The sequence below is a fragment of the Mustela lutreola genome, chromosome 5, assembly GCF_030435805.1.
Source record: "Mustela lutreola isolate mMusLut2 chromosome 5, mMusLut2.pri, whole genome shotgun sequence".
Lineage (NCBI taxonomy): Eukaryota > Metazoa > Chordata > Mammalia > Carnivora > Mustelidae > Mustela > Mustela lutreola.
The window spans coordinates 203,554-222,399 of NC_081294.1; the positions used below are offsets into that span (position 1 = coordinate 203,554).

The 18,846-nt window shown below is 43.7% G+C and overlaps 1 protein-coding gene across 6 annotated transcripts in view; it reads left to right on the top strand.

The window, feature by feature from the left end:
• The window catches only part of PLEKHG4B (pleckstrin homology and RhoGEF domain containing G4B), a 78,457-nt gene that overhangs the window by 41,172 nt on the left and 18,439 nt on the right, over nucleotides 1-18,846 (top strand). For all 6 annotated transcript variants that reach the window (XR_009353662.1, XM_059173528.1, XM_059173530.1 and 3 more), the window contains 2 exons: nucleotides 4,489-4,575; nucleotides 18,541-18,657. Coding sequence is in view for 5 of the 6 variants with exons in the window: in XM_059173528.1 (XP_059029511.1) it covers nucleotides 4,489-4,575; nucleotides 18,541-18,657 (204 nt within the window). In the remaining variant the exon portion in view is untranslated. The remainder of the gene's footprint in view (nucleotides 1-4,488; nucleotides 4,576-18,540; nucleotides 18,658-18,846) is intronic.

An 18,846-nucleotide genomic window follows, 5' to 3' on the forward strand; every position in this document is an offset into this window, starting at 1 on the left:
GGCTCCTATGTATAGGGACGCCACGTGGAAGTTCTTTCGAGGAAGGACTCTGAGGTGGAGGTCGAGGCCCATCCGGATGGTAGTGCGGTCAGTGCACCGGAGAGCGGCATGTGGGGAGAGAAGAGCCCCGGCAGGCAGGCAGGCGGTGCACGGGGCCGGGGCTGGGGGGCAGGCGGAGGTGGGGGCGCGGCGGCTGGACGGGCTGGCAGGAGCAGGCATCCCGGTCAGGGCACTTGGCAGGGGGGCAGCTCCTGTCGGACACAGAGGCGAAGGAGCGGACTCCGAGGAGGAGGGGCCGACCCAGCGGTGCCGTCGCGGCCCTCGGAGCGGCCCTCCGTGCGCAAGTCCGCGTTTCAGAGGCCGAGCCAGGCTCTCAGCAGGAGGAAAGCCTGAGTTAGCGCCTTGAACACGGCACGACAGGTTTGACCTGCCGAAACTCGGTTTCCACGGAACACCTGGAAGGTGCATAGACCCCTTAAGCTCCTCCCCTGCTCTCGACCAGCCGCTGGGCTCGGACGTCGGCAAGCAGGAGGTCGTCCGGTTTGATGTTCATGTTCCGCGTGGGCTCTGAGCGCCTGTTGAGATTCTGGTTTCTCTTAGCCACGTGCAGTTTCATAGAGCAGCAAAGACAGAAGTTACCGGAAGCCTTCTGGGAAAGTAGGGATGATGGATTTTCAAACGGATTCTGAAGGACGCTCTGCTCCAAGGAGGAAGGGCTGCTGGGCGATGGCAGGGCTCCTCAGAGTCCTGTGACTGCGGGAGGAAGGTCTTCCATCTGGAGCCTGGTCACGGCGTCCTCGGGGGACAGAGGCGCAGGGCTGTTAGGGCCTCAGACGCACACTGCTCGGGAGCGGGTGTTTAACCCGGTCATCGCACACCGGTCCGCACGGCTCCCTAGAAATAGCAGCTTGTGGAAACACAGAGAAAAAAAACTTGTTTCTGCCTTTGAAGCTGAACTAAATTGTTGCTGTTGCTTAAGTGGCTTTGAAGCTGCAAGCAGAACTTGTGACCAGATTCTGGAAACCATTCCATCTGCCTTACGTGCCCGCTGGGAGCAGCGTGTGGCCGTCAGCCGGGCTCGAGCATCCACAGCTCCCGACCCTCCGGGCACGCCCCACGGACCCTGCCTTCAGGAGCAGCCCCTCCTCGGCCTCCCCCGGCCTCCCCGCTGCTCTGCTCTCCTCACTCCTTACGCCTTCAGCCCCGGGGGCAGCCAGTGGTGGGCAGGCTCCCTGCACTCGCTTCTCCCCAGACCCTTTGCCAGCCCCGGATGGCGCTCCTGCTGGTCACCGTGGCCACAGTGGCCGTGGCCACCCTGGACAAGTTTCAGATGAGGGGGGAAGCCGGGAATGCAAGGACTCGCTGCTGCGCCCAGGACGAGGTGCTCCTGGGTTAGCAGGTGGCGCTGGTGCCTTGGGCTCCACGGGCTCCTCACCAGACCCCTCCGGTCTGTGGTCTGCGCTGCATGGCCCGGGCGCGGGGAGGCCACGGAGGCCGGGCTGGGGCCGCTCTCGCCGTGCGGGGCTCGAGGACCTCGGGCAGACACCCAGGCAGACGCACGACAATGTCCCACGTGGGGCTGGTGTGGAGGTCAGGGTGACCACCGCCACCCCCTGACGAGGGCCCTGTGTGGCCCTGGCCTCATGCGAGGTCACGGGCGGGCCAGGAAGAGCGCCAAGCCTGCAGCTGCCTGCGGGCTCCTCACCGTGCCGTGCTCTGTGTGTCATGTGCAAACAGGTCACAGACCTGGGACACTGAGGCACGTCTGTGGCTTTGCAGGAATTCCCAGGAGCCAGAGGACTGGGGTGGCCTCGACTTCTTGGGCATCCCATAAAAACTTGAAAATTGAGTGTCCAGCCCCAAAGACCGACGCCCGAGCCCTCCTTGTTGATGCACAAGCTTAGCAGCCACCCATGCCCTTGTGTGCGAGACCCCGGCCCACCGCACGCGTGGCCTCTGAGCCCTGCAGCTGCCCACGGAACCACCTACCTTTTTCCTGGGTGAGAACACCTAGCCCCTCTGTTTGTTCGGGCTTCCTTAAGCCCTGGGCCACTCGGGTCCCACGCGGTGGAATGAGCCCTGAGTAGGACAGTCCCTCTCTGCCCACACTTCTCCCAGAGCAGAAGCGGGAGAGGCGTCCGCTGCATCTTTCAGTTTCTGTTGCAAGTGGGTCTTCGACGGAACGCCGGGAATCCAGTCTTCTCCCTCCTCCGCGTGCGATGTCCAGACTGCCCTGAGGTCTGGGGCCTCCTGCAGGGGGAGGCTTCCCACCACCCCGGGTTTGGCTCAGGCAATACAGGAGCTGTAACCCGAGCCAGGTACCCGGAAATAAGCCGAATTTAAGGGTCATGCTTCCATTTTCAGCTTTATTTCTGAAGAATACACGGAAGTCGTGAAATTTTTCTGTACAGGGCAAACAATAGAATCTCCTAACTGCCTCCAGTGACGATACTTCAAATTTATTGAATCATTAAAGTTCCAATACATAAGATTTACATCTTGAAAAGGAAATGATGGTTTTTTTCATTTCATGGTGGAAGAAAATGCTAAGAATTACTTATCCCTCCCCCACCTACAGCACGTAACTTCTACACGCTGATACAACGCTCGTCCTGAGGCACAAACTGTGTTCTCACTTGTCTGAAAATTCACACCCGTCTCCTCCGCAGTAGCAACAAGTCCTACCAGTAAAAATCACTCAAGTAGGGATATATGAGAAATACGAAACACTTCACAAAACCGTGTAGTCTTAATTCATAATAACCGAAGAGTTAACCTAAACTGAGTGAGAGAAATAGAAAATGACTCAAATAAAAAGCAGGAATGCTTTTTCTATGGTTTTCTATGGCTTTTACTCATCGAATGAATGTTTATGACTCATGAAATGAATGTTTGTGGAATGTCATTCATAAGAAGCCACATAACAAAAATGTAAATAGATAAGATTAATTTAATACAAATTAAGTACTGGTTATTTTGGAGGCCTATCCAGTCAAATAGGGGATCGATATTGGGGATTACCAAAAGCCTAAAGTCTGCTTATTCCTACAAGAAACTTAAAAATTAAAGCTTTAGAAAATATGAGTGAAGAAGCAAGCACTATGAAAATAAAATAATTTTATTGTTGAGTGAAATGACCTCAATGTAATCTAGCAAACAGAAGTCAAGGAGGTTTGTTTAAAGTTTAAAAACATGTCCAAACAAAACAAAACAAAACAGGGTTGGAACCCCAATACGGAGCACATGCCTCATACTGTGCACAAAAATCACAAGTGGGTCCCAGACCTGTGTGCGCTACTAAGAACCACCAGGAGGAAACAGGAGAAGGTCTTCAGGACCTTCGTCGGGCTAAGATGCCTCAGCTGTGACAGCAGCACCGTGACCCATAAAGAAAACCATGATAAGGTAGATTTCATCAAAATTTTGAAACCTTTTCTTCAAAAGACACTGTCACTAAAATGAAAATACAAGCCAGGAGTTGGGAGACAATGTGTGCAAAACACAGATCTGATAAAGAACTTGTGTCTGAAATACACGAAATCCCAGAATTCGGCAACAAGGTGAACAGCCCAAGGAAATACGGCCAAGATTTGAACACGTTTGACTCAAGAAGATATACGAACGGCAGAGAAGCATGGAAACGTGCGTTCAACACCAGTAATCACTGGAGAAACACAACTTGTAACCAAAATGAGGTAGCACACCAAACCTGCCCGTAGCGAGGGCTCAGTGTTGCTCCTGGAAATGCAAGTGGCGTAACCACTCCAGTTTCTTCAGAAGTTAGAACACACTTGCCATGAGACCCCGCAATCCTACCGCTAGATGTTTACCTTCACATGCAGTTTAGAGGGGCTTTGCCTACAGTTGCCACAAACTGGAGACAAGCCAGACGTCCTCTAGCGGTGGGGTGAGCGGTGGGGGAGCTGTAATGCCTGCGGGCCGGGGACTTCTTCCGTAGAAAGGAACGAACCAGGAGCCTCCACGGCTCGGCCGAGTGGCAGGTGCTCTGTGCTAAGTGAAAGCAGCCTGTGCTGCGTGAGGCCGTGTGTAGATATCTGGACCAGGCAAATTTATGGACGCAGGAGACAGATCAGTAACTGCCAGAGGCCGGGGGGCTTGCCAGAGCAGCTTCGGGAAATTGGGGGCTGCTGAACCGTTGTATATGTCTTGACTGTGATGGTGGTTCCAGGACTATAAGTTCTGTCAAAATTTAGAGAACTCTATATTTGAGAGGGTGCATTTTATTATCCATAAATTATAACCAACAAACTTTTCACTAAAAATTTACATGCAAAAGGTCAAATAATGTCAATTATTGGTCAAATTATAAGGTCCAATAATGTCCATTTAGAGCAAAGGCAGTTACATTTTATACCTTTGAGGTACTTGGGGAAAATATCAAAGCAGAAGTAGCATCCGTCAAGTTAGACAATTTCATGAAATCCGTTAAATATTAGAAAGCTAATCAGTATTTCTTTCTTATTTCAGAACACGCCTCCTCCCATAGTTCATACTATTGTGCTGTTGGTGAATAAAGAATCGGGATTTAGGCCTGACAAGGATGGAGCAGTTCAGGTAGTGGCTTTAGACCCTCAGGAGTAGGTATGACTCTGGGTGATACACAAACTGAAGTAGATGAGATAAAACATCCTAAAAACTTGGTGTGAATTCGTGCTTCATCCGTCTAAGTAAGAGCCTGAAAGCCCATCCCCGATCCCTTCAGTTTCTGCAGGACCCTCAAGAGTGCGGCAACAGAAAACTTTTAAAAATCTGATTTTTCTTCTCTACCTCTTCTTGCTTCTTTCTCTTTTATCTAAAAACTAGTTTGCCTTCATTCTTAAAGGTTTTTTGGCTGGACCCAGAGTTCTGGCTTGTAGAAGGCCTTCGTGTGTTTTCCAGCCCTTTAAAGGTGTCTCCTGGTGTCTTCTGGCCTCCACAGTTTCTGACGAAAAGTTTGTTGTAGTTCACGTGATTGCTCATCTATCGAAAATGTGTCATTTTCCTTTGGTTACTTCCAAGATATTCTCTTTCTTTTCATCAAAATGACTAGAACGTGACGTGGTTTTCTTTATCTTTATCCTCTTAGGTTGGGCTGAACTTGAATGTTTAAATTTATGTCTATCACCAAATTCAGGAAATTTTCATTCATCATTTCTTGAAATGTTTTATTCTGCTTCATTCTCTCCCCTTGTTCTAGGATTTTGATTACACACACTGATGTTGCCCCATAGGTCTTTTTTTGTTTTTCACTCTTTATTGCACTTTTACTTTTTGGAATTTCGAGAAGTGATAGTCTAGATGTTTTCTTTCTCTTTCTTTCTTTTCAAAGGCAACTTTACTGAGACATAGTTCATGTCCCATACAAATCATTTATCAAACCGTGTCAATGATTTTTAGTATATGCATGGAATGATGCAACTCATCCCACAATCTAATTTTACCTATTTTTAGTTTTTCCCAGTGCTCCTCCCAAGTGCCCTAACCATCCCCCATCTGGCCCACCGTCCACCCACCCTGCGCCAGCGACCCTCAGTGTGTTCTCTGTTGCTAAGAGTCTCTTATGGTTTGGGTCCCTCCCTCTGTTTTTCCCACTTGCCCTGTGTTCATCTTAAATTCCAGAAATGAGTGAAATCACGTGGTATTTGTCTTTCTCTGATTTATTGTGCTTCGTCCACACGACTGCAAATGGCAGTTGGCCGGATCTCATTGCAAGGTCTCATGGTTTTGGGTGTTGTTCGTAAGTGGTGAATCACTAAACTCTACTTCTGACGGCTGCACAGGATTCCACTGCACGTAAGCAGCCTGCCTTCTTTCTGCGTCCTTCTGTTGGTGGACGCCGGGGCTCTCTCCACAGCTTGCTGTTGATAACACCGCTACAAGCACCCAAGGTGTACGTATCCCTTTGAATCAGGGTTTTCGTGTCCCGTTGGGTAAATACCCAGTAGTGCAGTGGCTGGGCGGGAGGGCAGTTGTACTTTTAACCAACTGAGGAACCTCTGCCGAGTTCTCCAGAGTGGCCGCACCTCCACCCACAGTCCAAGAGGGCTGCCCTTCTCCACATGCTCACCAGCATGCATCGTCCCTGGTGGTGTCGGCCGCTCTGTCTGGTGCGACGGGACCCGTGGGTCGGAGGTGATGTCGAGCATCTCTGCATGTGTCTCTTAGCCGCTGGGATGTCTTCTTTGAAAAAATGTCTGCTTGTCACTTCTGCCCACTTTGCAATTGGATTTTTCTTGGGGGGAGGATGTTGAGTTTTAGAAGTTCTTTAAATATTTTGGATAATACGAACCCTTTAAGCAAGGATGTTATTTGCAAATATCTTCTACTCCATAGCTGCCTTTTAGTTGTGTTGGCTGTTCCCTTCCCTTCCCTGTGCAGAAGCTTTTGTTTTGATGAACACTTGATAATTTCTTTTGGGTTTTGTTTCCCTTGCCCCAGAAGACAGATCTAGAAACAGGTTGTGATGGCCGATGTCAGAGAAATTATCCCCCGTGCTCTCTTCTAGGATTGTTATGGTTTTAGGTCTCACATTTAGGTCTTTGTTTTTGAGGCTAGGTTTGTGTGTGGTGAAAGAAAGTGGTCCAGTTCATTCTTCTGCATGTGGCTGTCCAGTTTTCCCAACACCGTTTGTTGAAGAGACCGTCTTTTTTCCATTAACATTCTTTCCTGCTCTGAGGAAGATTAGTTGACCTTATAGTTGTGGGTCCATTTCTGGGTTTTCTATTCTGTTCCAATTAGCCCATGTTTCCATTTTTATGCCAGTACCATACTGTTTTGATTACTACAGCCTTGTAACATAACTTGAAGTCCAGAATTATGACGCTTCCAGCTTTGTTTTTCTTTTTCAAAGTTGCTTTGGCTATTAGGGGTCTTCTGTGGTTCCATATGATTTTTTTTTTAATTTTCTAATTTTTTATTTTTTATTAATATATAATGTATTATTAGCCCCAGAGGTACAGGTCTGTGAACCATCAGGCTTACAGGCTTCACAGCACTTACCATAGCACACACCCTCCCCAATGTCCGTCACCCCACCACCCTCTCCCTACCCCCGTCCCCCCAACAACCCTCAGCTTATTTCCTGAGATTAAGAGTCTCTTATGGTTTGTCTCCCTCCCGATCCCATCTTGTTTCATTGATTCCTTTCCTACCCCCCAAGTCCCCCACATTGCATCTCAACTTCCTCATATCATATTCCTCATATGATAATTGTCTTTCTCTGATGGACTTATTTCACTCAGCATGATACCCTCTAGTTCCATCCATGTCATCGCAAATGGCAAGATTTCATTTCTTTTGATGGCTGCATAGTATTCCATTGTGTATATATACCACATCTTGATCCATTCATCTGTTGATGGACATCTAGGTTCTTTCCATAGTTTGGCTATTGTGGACATTGCTGCTATAAACATTCGGGTGCACGTGCCCCTTCGGATCACTACGTTTGTATCTTCAGGGTAAATACCCAGTAGTGCAATTGCTGGGTCATAGGGTTGCTCTATTTTCCAATTTTTGAGGAACTTCCATGCTGTTTTCCAGAGTGGCTGCACCAGCTTGCATTCCCACCAACAGTGTAGGAGGATTCCCCTTTCTCCACATCCTCGCCAGCATCTGTCATTTCCGGACTTGTTGATTTTAGCCATTCTGACTGGTGTGAGGTGATATCTCATTGTGGTTTTGATTTGTATTTTCCTGATGCCGAGTGATGTGGAGCATTTTCTCATATGTCTGTTGGCCATCTGGATGTCTTCTTTGCAGAAATGTCTGTTCATGTCCTCTGCCCATTTCTTGATTGGATTATTTGTTCTTTGGGTGTTGAATTTGCTAAATTCATTATAGATTTTGGATACTAGCCCTTCATCTGATATGTTGTTTGCAAGTATCTTCTCCCATTCTGTCAGTTGTCTTTTGGTTTTGTTAACTATTTCCTTTGCTGTGCAAAAGCTTTTGATCTTGATGAAGTCCCAGTAGTTCACTTTTGCCCTTGCTTCCCTTGCCTTTGGCGATGTTTCTAGGAAGAAATTGCCACGGCTGAGGTCAAAGAGGTTGCTGCCTGTGTTCTTCTCAAGGATTTTAATGGAGTCCTTTCTCACATTGGTCTCAGAGGTCCTTCATCCATTTTGAGTCTATTTTCTGTGTGGTGTAAGGAAATGGTCCAGTTTTATTTTTCTGCGTGTGGCTGTCCAATTTTCCCAACACCATTTGTTGAAGAGGCTTTTTTCCACTGAGCATTCTTTCCTGCTTTGTCGAAGATTAGTTGACCATAAAGTTGAGGGTCTATTTCTGGGCTCTCTATTCTGTTCATTGATCTATGTGTCTGTTTTTGTGCCAGTACCATACTGCCTTGATGATGACAGCTTTATAATAGAGCTTGAAGTCTGGAATTGTGATGCCACCAATTTTGGCTTTCTTTTTCAACATTCCTCTGGCTATTCGAGGTCTTTTCTTGTTCCATATAAATTTTAGGGTTATTTATTCCATTTCTTTGAAAAAAATGGATGGGATTTTGATAGGTATTGCATTAAACGTGTAGATTGCTTTAGGTAGCATAGACATTTTCAAAATATTTGTTCTTCCAATCCATGAGCATGGAATGTTTTTCCATTTCTTTGTGTCTTCCTCAATTTCTTTCATGAGTACTTTATAGTTTTCTGAGTACAGATTCTTTGCTGCTTTGGTTAGGTTTATTCCTAGGTTATCTTATGGTTTGGGGTGCAATTATAAGTAGGGTTGACTCCTTAATTTCTCTTTCTTCTTTCTTGTTTTTGGTGGATAGAAATGCAACTGATTTCTGTGCATTGATTTTATATCCTGACACTTTACTGAATTCCTATACAAATTCTAGCAGATTTGGAGTGGAGTCTTTTGGGTTTCCACATAAAGTATCATATCATCTGCAAAGAGGAATAGTTTGACTTCTTCTTTGCTGATTTGGATGCCTTTAATTTCTTTTTGTTGTCTGATTGCTGAGGCTAGGACTTCTAGTACTATGTTGAATAGCAGTGGTGATAATGGACATCCCTGCCGTGTTCCTGACCTTAGTGGAAAAGCTCTCAGTTTTTCTCCATTGAGAATGATATTCATGGTGGGTTTTTCATAGATGGCTTTGATGATATTGAGTTATGTACCCTCTATCCCTACACTTTGAAGAGTTTTGATCAAGAAAGGGTGCTATAGGGGCACCTGGGTGGCTCAGTGGGTTAAGCCACTGCCTTTAGCTCAGGTCATGATCTCAGGGTCCTGGGATCAAGTCCCACATCGGGCTCTCTGCTCAGCGGGGAGCCTGCTTCCCTTCCTCTCTCTCTGCCTGCCTCTCTGCCTACTTGTAATCTCTCTCTCTGGCAAATAAATAAATAAAATCTTTTTAAAAAAAAATAAAATCTTTTTAAAAAAGATTTTATTTAAAAAAAAAAAGAAAGGGTGCTGTACTTTGTCAAATGGTTTTTCAGCATCTATTGAGAGTATCATATGGTTCTTGTTCTTTCTTTTATTAATGTTTTGTGTCACATTGATTGATTTGTGGTTGGTGAACCAAACTTGCAGCCCTGGAATAAATCCCACTTGGTTGTGGTGAATAATCCTTTTAAAGTACTGTTGGATCCTATTGGCTAGTATTTTAGTGAGAATTTTCGCATCTGTGTTCATCAAGGGTATTGGTCTGTAATTCTCTTTTTTGATGGGATCTTTTTCTGGTTTTGGGATCAAGGTAATGCTGGCCTCATCAAATGAGTTTGCAGGTTTTCCTTCCATTTCTATTTTTTGGAACAGTTTCAGGAGAATAGAAATTAATTCTTCTTTAAATGTTTGGTAGAATTCCCCTGGGAAGGCATCTGCCCCTGGGCTTTTGTTTGTTGGCAGATTTTTGATGACTGCTTCAATCTCCTTACTGGTTTTCTATTTCTTCCTGGTTCAGTTGTGATGTTTATATGTCTCTAGGAATGCATCCATTTCTTCCAGATTGTCAAATTTGCTTGTGTATAGTTGCTCATAATATGTTCTTATAATTGTTTGTATTTCTTTGGTGTTGGTTGTGGTCTCTCCTCTTTCATTCATGATTTGTTTATTTGGGTCCTTTCTCTTTTCTTTTGGATAAGTCTGGCCAGGGGTTTATCAACCTTATTAATTCTCTCAAGGAACCAGCTCCTAGTTTCATTGATTTGTTCTGTTTTTGTTTGTTTGTTTCTATTTCATTGATTTCTGCTCTGATCTTTATTATTTCTCTTCTCCTGCTGGGTTTAGGCTTTCTTTGTTGTTCTTTCTCCAGCTTCTTTAGGTGTAGGGTTAGGTTGTGTGTTTGAGACCTTTCTTGTTTCTTGAGAAAGGCTTATATTGCTATATACTTTCCTCTCAGGACCGCCTTTGTGGTGTCCCCAGGTTTTAAACCATTGTGTTTTCATTATCATTTGTCTCCATGAATTTTTTCAATTCTTCGTCAGTTTCCTGAATGACCCATTCATTCTTTAGAAGGATGCTCTTTAGACTCCATGTATTGGGTTATTTCCAAATTTCTTCTTGTGAATGCTCTTCAGAGCATTGTGGTCTGAAAATATGCAGGGAATGATCCCAATCTTTTGGTACCAGTTGAGACCTGATTTGTGACCCGGGATATGATCTATTCTGGAGGATGTTCCATGGGCACTAGAGAAGAATGTGTATTCTGTTGCTTTGGGATGGAATGTTCTGAATAGATCTGTGATGTCCATCTGGTCCAGTATGTCATTTAAGGCATTTATTTCCTTGTTGATCTTTTGCTTGGATGATCTGTCCATTTCAGTGAGGGGGGGGTGTTAAAGTCCCCTACTATTATTGTATTATTGTTGATGTGTTTCTTTGATTGTGTTATTAATTGGTTTATATAGTTGGTTGCTCATATGTTAGGGGCATAGATATTTAAAATTGTTAGATCTTCTTGTTGGACAGACCCCTTGAGTATGATATAGTGTCCTTCCTCATCTCTTATTATAGTATTTGTCTTAAAATATAATTTATCTGATATAAGGATTGCCACTCCAGCTTTCTTTTGCTGTCCATTAGCATGGTAAATTGTTTTCCACCCCCTCACTCTAAATCTGGAGGTGTCTTTGGGTCTAAAATGAGTTTCTTGTAGACAGCATATTGATGGGTTTTGGTTTTTTATCTGATAACCTGTGTCTTTTGATTGAGGCATTTAGCCCATTTACATTCAGGGTAACTATTGAGAGATATGAATTCAGTGTCATTGTATTGCCTGTAAGGTGACTGTTACTGTATATTGTCTCTGTTCCTTTCTGGTCTACTACTTTTAGGCGCTCTCTTTGCTTAGAGGACCCCTTTTAATATTTCCTGTAGAGCTGGTTTGGTGTTTACAAATTCTTTTAGTTTTTATTTGTCCTGGAAGTTTTTCATCTCTCCTTCTATTTTCAATGATAGCTTAGCTGGATGTAGTATTCTTGGCTGCATGTTTTTCTCAGTTAGTGCTCTGAATATATCATGCCAGTTCTTTGTGGCTTGCTAGGTCTCTGTGGATAAGTCTGCTGCCAATCTAATGTTTTCACCATTGTATGTTGTAGACTTCTTGTCCCGGGCTGCTTTCAGGGTTTTCTCTTTGTCACTAAGATTTGTCAGTTTTACTATTAGATGATGGGGTGTGGGCCTATTCTTATTGATTTTGAGGGGTTCTCTGTGCCTCCTGGATTTTGATGCTTGTTCCCTTTGCCATATTAGGGGAATTCTCTGTAATAATTCACTTCAATATACTTTCTGCTCCCCTCTCTCTTTCTTCTTCTTCCGGAATCCCATTTATTCTAATGTTGTTTTGTCTTATGGTATCACTTACGTCTCGAATTCTCCCCTCGTGGTCCAATAATTGTTTGTCTTTCTTTTGCTCAGTTTCTTTATTCTCCATCATTTGGTCTTCTATATCACTAATTCTCTCTTCTGCCTCATTTATCCTAGCAATAAGAGCCTCCATTTTTTTTATTGCACTTCATTAATAGCTTTTTTTATTTCAGCTTGGTTAGACTTTAGTTCTTTTATTTCTCCAGAAAGGGCTTTTATTTCTCCAGACAGCATTTCTCTAATATCTTCCATGCCTTTTTCAAGCCCAGCTAGCACCTTGTGAATCATCATTCTGAATTCTAGATCTGACATATTACCAATGTCTGTATTGATTAGGTCCCTAGCCTTCAGTACTGCTTCTTATTCTTTTTTTTTTTTTTTTTTTTTTTTTTTGTGATGAGTTTTTCTGTCTTGTCATTTTATCCAGATAGGAATATATGAAGGAGAGAATAAAATACCAAACAGGTGGCAAAGACCCCAGAAAAAAGTGTGTATTAACAAAATTAGAAGAGACCCCAAATTGTGGGGTAAAGAAAGGGGGTAAAAAGAAGTTCAAAAAAAATTAAAGAAAAAAAAAGAAAATATATATATTAGACTGGTGAATAGAACAGAGCCAACCACTTAATTTTGGGAGTATTTTGGTCTCTTAGAATAAACTACCTCCCAAAATTTTAAGGAAAGAAAAACCTTTATACATATATGTGTGTGTGTGTGTGTGTACACAAATAAGGTAAACACAATGAAGGGATGGAATATGGCTGTAAAGATGAAATTTTTTTAGATTTCTTAAAAAGGAGTTGATAAGTTGGTTGGAAAAAGAAAGTGGAAAGAATTTGCTCAGGCTGGAGACTAGAACAAAGCCCTGTGCTAGAATTAGGGTATATTTTGATCTATTAGAAGTTGTATCCCAAAATTTTTTAGAAGAAAAAACCCTATGTGTGTACAAAAAATAAAGTTAGATACAATGAAGGATAAAATATGACTCTAATAAAGAAAGGTCTAAAAGATTTTTTTAATGAAAGTATTGTTAAGATAAACTAGTTAAAAAGCATTAAAAGAGGAAAGAGTAAAAGTTTAAAAAATTAGAATAAGAAAAAAATAAAATTAAAACAAATTAACTTTGCAAGACTAAAGAATCTTGGGGAGAAATCCTTGAATTCCATGCTTTGCTTTCTCCTCCTCTGGAATTCCGCTGTTCGCTGTTTTCCTTGGTAAGTGAACTTGGTCTTGGCTGGATTTCTTGTTGATCTTCTGGGAGAGGGGCCTGGTGTAGTGATTCTCAAGTGTCTTTGCCCAAGGCGGAATTGCACCGCCCTTACCAGGGGCCGGGCTGAGTAATCTGCTTGGTTCGCTTTCGGTAGCTTTTGTTCCCTGAGCGCTTTCCGTAGACTTCCGGAGGACGGGAATGAAGATGGCGGCCTCCCAAGCTCTGGCCTGGAGGAGCCGAGAGCTCGGGGCCCCACTCCTCAGGGCGCCCTCGGAGAAAAGCCATCAATCCCGCCTGTCTCCCTGGCCTCCAGCTTCGTGCCGAGCTCACCCGGCCTGTGACCAAGTGTCTCTGTCTCTGGCTCACGGCCCCACCTGGAATCTCCAAGCCCAGCAGATCCCTGCCACTCTTCCAAGGGGGTCTCCCAGGATCTGCCACTTGCGGGGTCCCTGCTCAAAGAGCATTGGCCCGCAGATTACAGTTTAAGGTAACCCTGACCTGAGAGCTCACTGCTCAGCTCTGTCTCTGTAGCCGGCTTCCCCGCTCTGATACCTGTGAGCCATGCCACACTCAAACACCCCTGATCCTTCTGTGACCCCATGGGACCATAGACCACGCTGTCCCCGTGTGGGCTTCACCCCGGCTAACCTCTGGAGCGACGTCCCTCAGTGGAGCAGACTTTTAAAAGTTCTGACTTTGGGCTCCGTTGCTCCACTGCTTGCCGGGAGCCAGCCCCTACCCCCGTGGTCTGTCTTCCTGTTGCTTTGGATTCTCTTCTCCGCCAGGCCTACCTTTCAGAAAGTGGTCGATTTTCTGTTTCTAGAATTGCTGTTCTTATTCTCTTCGATCTCCTGTTGGGTTTCTAGGTGTTTGCGATGGTTTGATATACTATCTAGCTGAACTCCTGGGACCTGATGTCATCTCAACCTGCTACTCCTCTGCCATCTTGACTCCTCCCAGTTCCATACAATTTTATGATTCTGTGTTCTAGTTCCATGAAGAATGCTGGTGCTGTCTGGATAGAGATTGTATTAAATATGTAGTTTGCTTTGGGTAGCTGGGACATTTTAATGATATTTGTTTTTCCAATCCATGAGCATAGAATGTCTTTCCATTTCTTTGTGTCATCTTTGACTTCTTTCATCCGTGTTTTATAGTTTTCAGAGTACAGGTCTTTTACCTCCTTGGTTAAGTTTATCCTTAAGTGTCTTATTACTTTCGATGCAATTGTGAATGGGATTGATTCCTTAATTTCTCCTTCTGCTACTTCATTATTTATGTATAGAGATACAAGATTTCAGTACATTGATTTTGTATCCTGTGACTTTACTGAACTTGTTTATCAGTTCTAGCAGTTTTTTGGTGGAGTCTTTTGGGTTTTCTGTATAGAGTATCATGTCATCTGCAAATAGTGACAGTTTGACTCCTTCCTTGCTGATTTGGATGCCTTTCATCACTTTCTGTTGTCTGACTGCTGTGGCTAGGACGTCCAGGTGATGTTGAATTACAGTGATGAGACCACTGTAGAGGAAAAGCTCTCAGTTCTTCCCCATTGAGGATGATGTTAACTGTGGGTTTCTCATATATGGCCTTTATTATATTGAGGTGTGTTCCCTCTAAATCTACTTTGTGGAAGATTTTTTCATGAGTGGATGTTGTACTTTGTCAGATGCTTTTTCTGCTTCTATTGATCACATAGTTCCTATCCTTTCTCTTATTGATGTGCTATCTCACGCTGATTGATTTGCAAATAATTAACCATTCTTTACATTGAATAAATCTCACTTGATCATGGTGAATGATTTTTTTTTAAATATTTTATTTATTTATTTATTTGTCAGAGAGAGCGAGCACAGGCAGACAGAGAGGCAGGCAGAGGCAGAGGGAGAAGCAGACTCCCTGCTGAGCCAGGAGCCCGATGTGGGACTCGATCCCAGGACTCTGGGATCACGACCTGAGCCGAAGGCAGCTGCTCAACCAACTGAGCTCCCCAGGCGTCCTGGTGAACGATTTTTTTAATGTATTGTTGGGTTCGGTTTGCTAGTATTTTTTTAAGAATTATTGCATCCATGTTCATCAGGGATATTGGCCCCTTAGTGCTCTTTTTTAGTGGGGTCTATATCTGGTTTTGGTATCAGGGTAATACTGGCCTTTCAGAATGGATTTGGAAGTTTTCTGCCCTTTTTTTAATTTTTGAAATAGTTGGGAAAGAATAGGTATTAACTCTTCTTTAAATGCCTGTAGAATTTACCTGTGTAGCCATGTGGTCCTGGACTTTTGTTTGTTGGGAGATTTTTGTTACTGGTTCAATTTCTTTGCTGGTTATGGGTCTGTTCAAATTTTCTATTTCTTCCTGTTTCCGTTTTGGTAGGTTTGGTAGGTTTTTAAGAATTTATCCATTTCTTCTCGGTTGTTAATTTGTTGCCATATAGTTTTTCATAATATTCTCTTATAATTGTTTGTGGTTTTGTGTGGTTTGTTGTTATTTTTCCTCTCTCGCTTGTGCTTTTATTTTTTGGTTTCCTTTTTCTCTCTTTTTTTATGAGTCTGACTAGGGATTTATCAATTTTATTGATTTTTTTTTCCAAAGAACCAGATCCTGGTTTCCTTGACCTGTTTCACTGGTTTGTTTGTGTATCATTTATTTTTCCTGTGTCTTTATCATTGTCATTCTCCGCTGGCTTTAGGCTCTGTTTGTTGTTCCTTTTCTAGCTTTTTCAGGTATAAGCTTAGGTCATATATTTGAGACATTTTTTGCTTCTTGAGGAGGCCTGTATAGCTATATACTTCCCTCTTAGAACCACTTTTGCTGCATCCCAAAGGATTTGGACCATCATGTTTTCATTTTCATTTGTTTCTAAGTATTGTTTTAATTTCTTCTTTGATTTCCTAATTTACCCATTCATTGCTTAGTAGAATGTTCCTTAATGTCCATATATTTGTGGTCTTTCCAGACTTTTTCTCATGATTGACTTCAAGTTTCATAATGTTGTGGTCAGAAAATACACATAGTGTAATATCAATCTTTTGGTACTTGTTGAGGACTGATTTGTGACCCAGTATGTGATCTTTTCTGGAGAATATCCTATGTGTACTCAAAAAGTATGTGCATTATGCTGCTTTAGGATGAAATGTTCTAAATATATCTCTTAAGCCCATCTGTTCCCATGTGTCATTCAAGCCATTTGTTGTTCCTTGTTGATTTCTGCTTAGATGAGCTGTCTGTTGCTGTCAGTGGGGTACTAAAGTCCCCCTACTATTATTGGGTCATTATCACTGAGTTCCTTTATGTTTGTTGTTAATTATTGTATATGTTTAGCTGCTTCCAAGTTGGGGGTATAAATATTTACAGTGTTGGGTCTTCTGATCTTCTGGGTGCATTGTCCCCTTTATTAAGATACAGCACCCTTCTTCATCTCATGTTACAGTCTCTAGTTTAAAATCTAGTTTGTCCAATTTAAGTGTGGCTACTCTGGATTTTTTTTTTTATGTCCATTAACGTGCTAGATAATTCTCCACCCCCTCACTTTCAACCTGGAGATGCCTTTAGGCCTAAAATGAGTCTCTTCTAGACAATATATAGATAGGTCTTGTTTGTGTGGGGTTTTTTTTATCCATTCTGACACCCTACATTTTTCAGTTGGAGCATTTAGTCCATTTACATTCAGACTGTATTATTGATTGATTATTGATAAGTATGAATTTAGAACTATTGTATTACTTGTAAAGTTGCTGGATCTAGAGATTTTCTCTTTCCTCTCTTGTCTTTGTTGCCTTTGGTCCCTCCCACACAGAGTCCCCTTTAATATTTCTTGCGGGACCGGCTTAGTGGTTTTTGTTTGCCTGAGAAATTGTTTTATCTCTCCTTCTATTCTGAATGACAGCCTTGCTGGATAAAGTACTCTTGGCTGCATAATTTTCCCATTCAGCGTGTGAAATACCTCATGCCACTTTTTTCCTGTCCTGCCAAGTTTCTTTGGATAGACCTGCTGCTAATATGATTTGTCTTCCCTTGTAATTTAGGGACTTCTTTTCTCTTGCTGCTCTCAGGATTCTTTCCTTCTTTATTTCTGCATTTTACATAGAGTATGGTCTGTCCTGCTAGTTGTGTGGTTTGTTCTCTCAGTCCTCAGGTTGATATCCTGGGTTTTCAAAATGATTTGATAATTATCTAGCTGTGTTCGAGCGATGAGGTAAGCATAAGGTCATCCCATTCCTTCACCATCTTAACTCCTCCCCAAGTGATCTTGCCCCAGAGGTCTTTGAGAAGCACTTTTTTTCCTACTTATTTTCTCCCTCTTCTTCAGATCGGATTGTTTCTAGCACTCTACCTTCAAGGTTACTGACTCCATACTCGATTCCTTTCCATTAAGCTATGAAGCCCTTCTAGTGACATTGTTTAGTTCAGACATTATATTTTTTGGCTATAAACATCCAGTAGGTTTAAACATATTTTCTCTGTCTCTGCTAAGATTTCCTGTTCTGTCAATAATTGCAAGCATTTTTCCTTTACATCATCGAGCATAGTTATGACCACTACTTTAAAGTCCTTGTCTAATAATTGCAACATCCGGGTCTTTTCTGGGTTGACGTCTGTTGACTGTCATGTCCCTTGAGAATGCATCACATGTTCCTGATCCCTCACATGCCTGGTAATTTTGGATTGTATTCTGGACATGTGAACATTCTGTCAAATAATGTTGAACTTGCTGACTGTGGATTCTGTCACAGATGTCCATGGCGGACTGTTTTGAAATGCATGTAACTTGGTTGGACTCAAACTGAAAACTGTCCCCTATGTAGGTCTAGTTCAGTTCTTTTTGCCTTTAGCTACCCAGAGTCTTCCCGTGCATACATGGTTCACGGTCAGTGGGAGTCCTGGGCACAGTTTACACACAACTGGAGCTCCCTTTCTCCCTTGTAGGATTTAATGTCTACATTCCAACCCAGCTCTGTTTTCTGGTTCTTCAGGCCAGAAAGATGCCTGTTTCTGTCAGAGCCTCAGTCAATCCAGTGCCCCATGTTGGCATCCTGCCTTCGAGCCAAAGCCATGCAAATGGAGAGCTCTCCCCGCCGCCCCCTTCCTGCATCTCTCAGCAGCCCCCTCAGTGAGCCGGACCTTGTTTGCCGCTCCGCAGCATCTCAGGTTGTCTGAGAAGGACCAGCTCTGCCGTCTCAGAATCGCTTCGTTCATTCTTCTCCTTCCCTTCCCCCATCATCTTGCCTTCTTGCCTTCTCTTACTTTTCAAGTTTTCCTTTTTTTTTTTTTCCTTTGGTCTTATTTGGAATCTTTCTGTCATTTCTCTTTGCTACCTTTTCCTTTCACCCCTCTGCACCTTCATTCCTGGACCCAACTACATTCAGCCCATTAATGCCACCAGCAAAGCAGGGTCACTGGACCCTAAACCTGCCTCCCAACCCTGTCGGTGGTAGTCTTCCCCGGAGTGAGCTATCATAGTGGTCCTTCATGAATGCATCTGTGGCCATAACCAGTGACTGCTTCTCCTTGGCAGTGTGAGGTAGTGGGCTCCCTGAAGGCCTTGCACAAGCTGGTTGACAGCTCGCAGCTGACCGCAGACCTTGATGGCTCCTTTCCCTACAGCCACAGTGCCTGGATCTGCTTCCGTAGGGTAAGGTCACAGCCACAGCACCTGCAAGTGTCCTGGGACTTCTCCTCATGCAGATGTTTTCACTCACACCTGAAACAGGTGGCCCCACCCCAGGTGTTGTGCCCACCACGCCGCACTCACGGGCTGTGGAGAGCCACACGGTGGGGGGCTTGGAAGTCCCGCACTGGGCAGGGAGGGTGTTACCCCCAG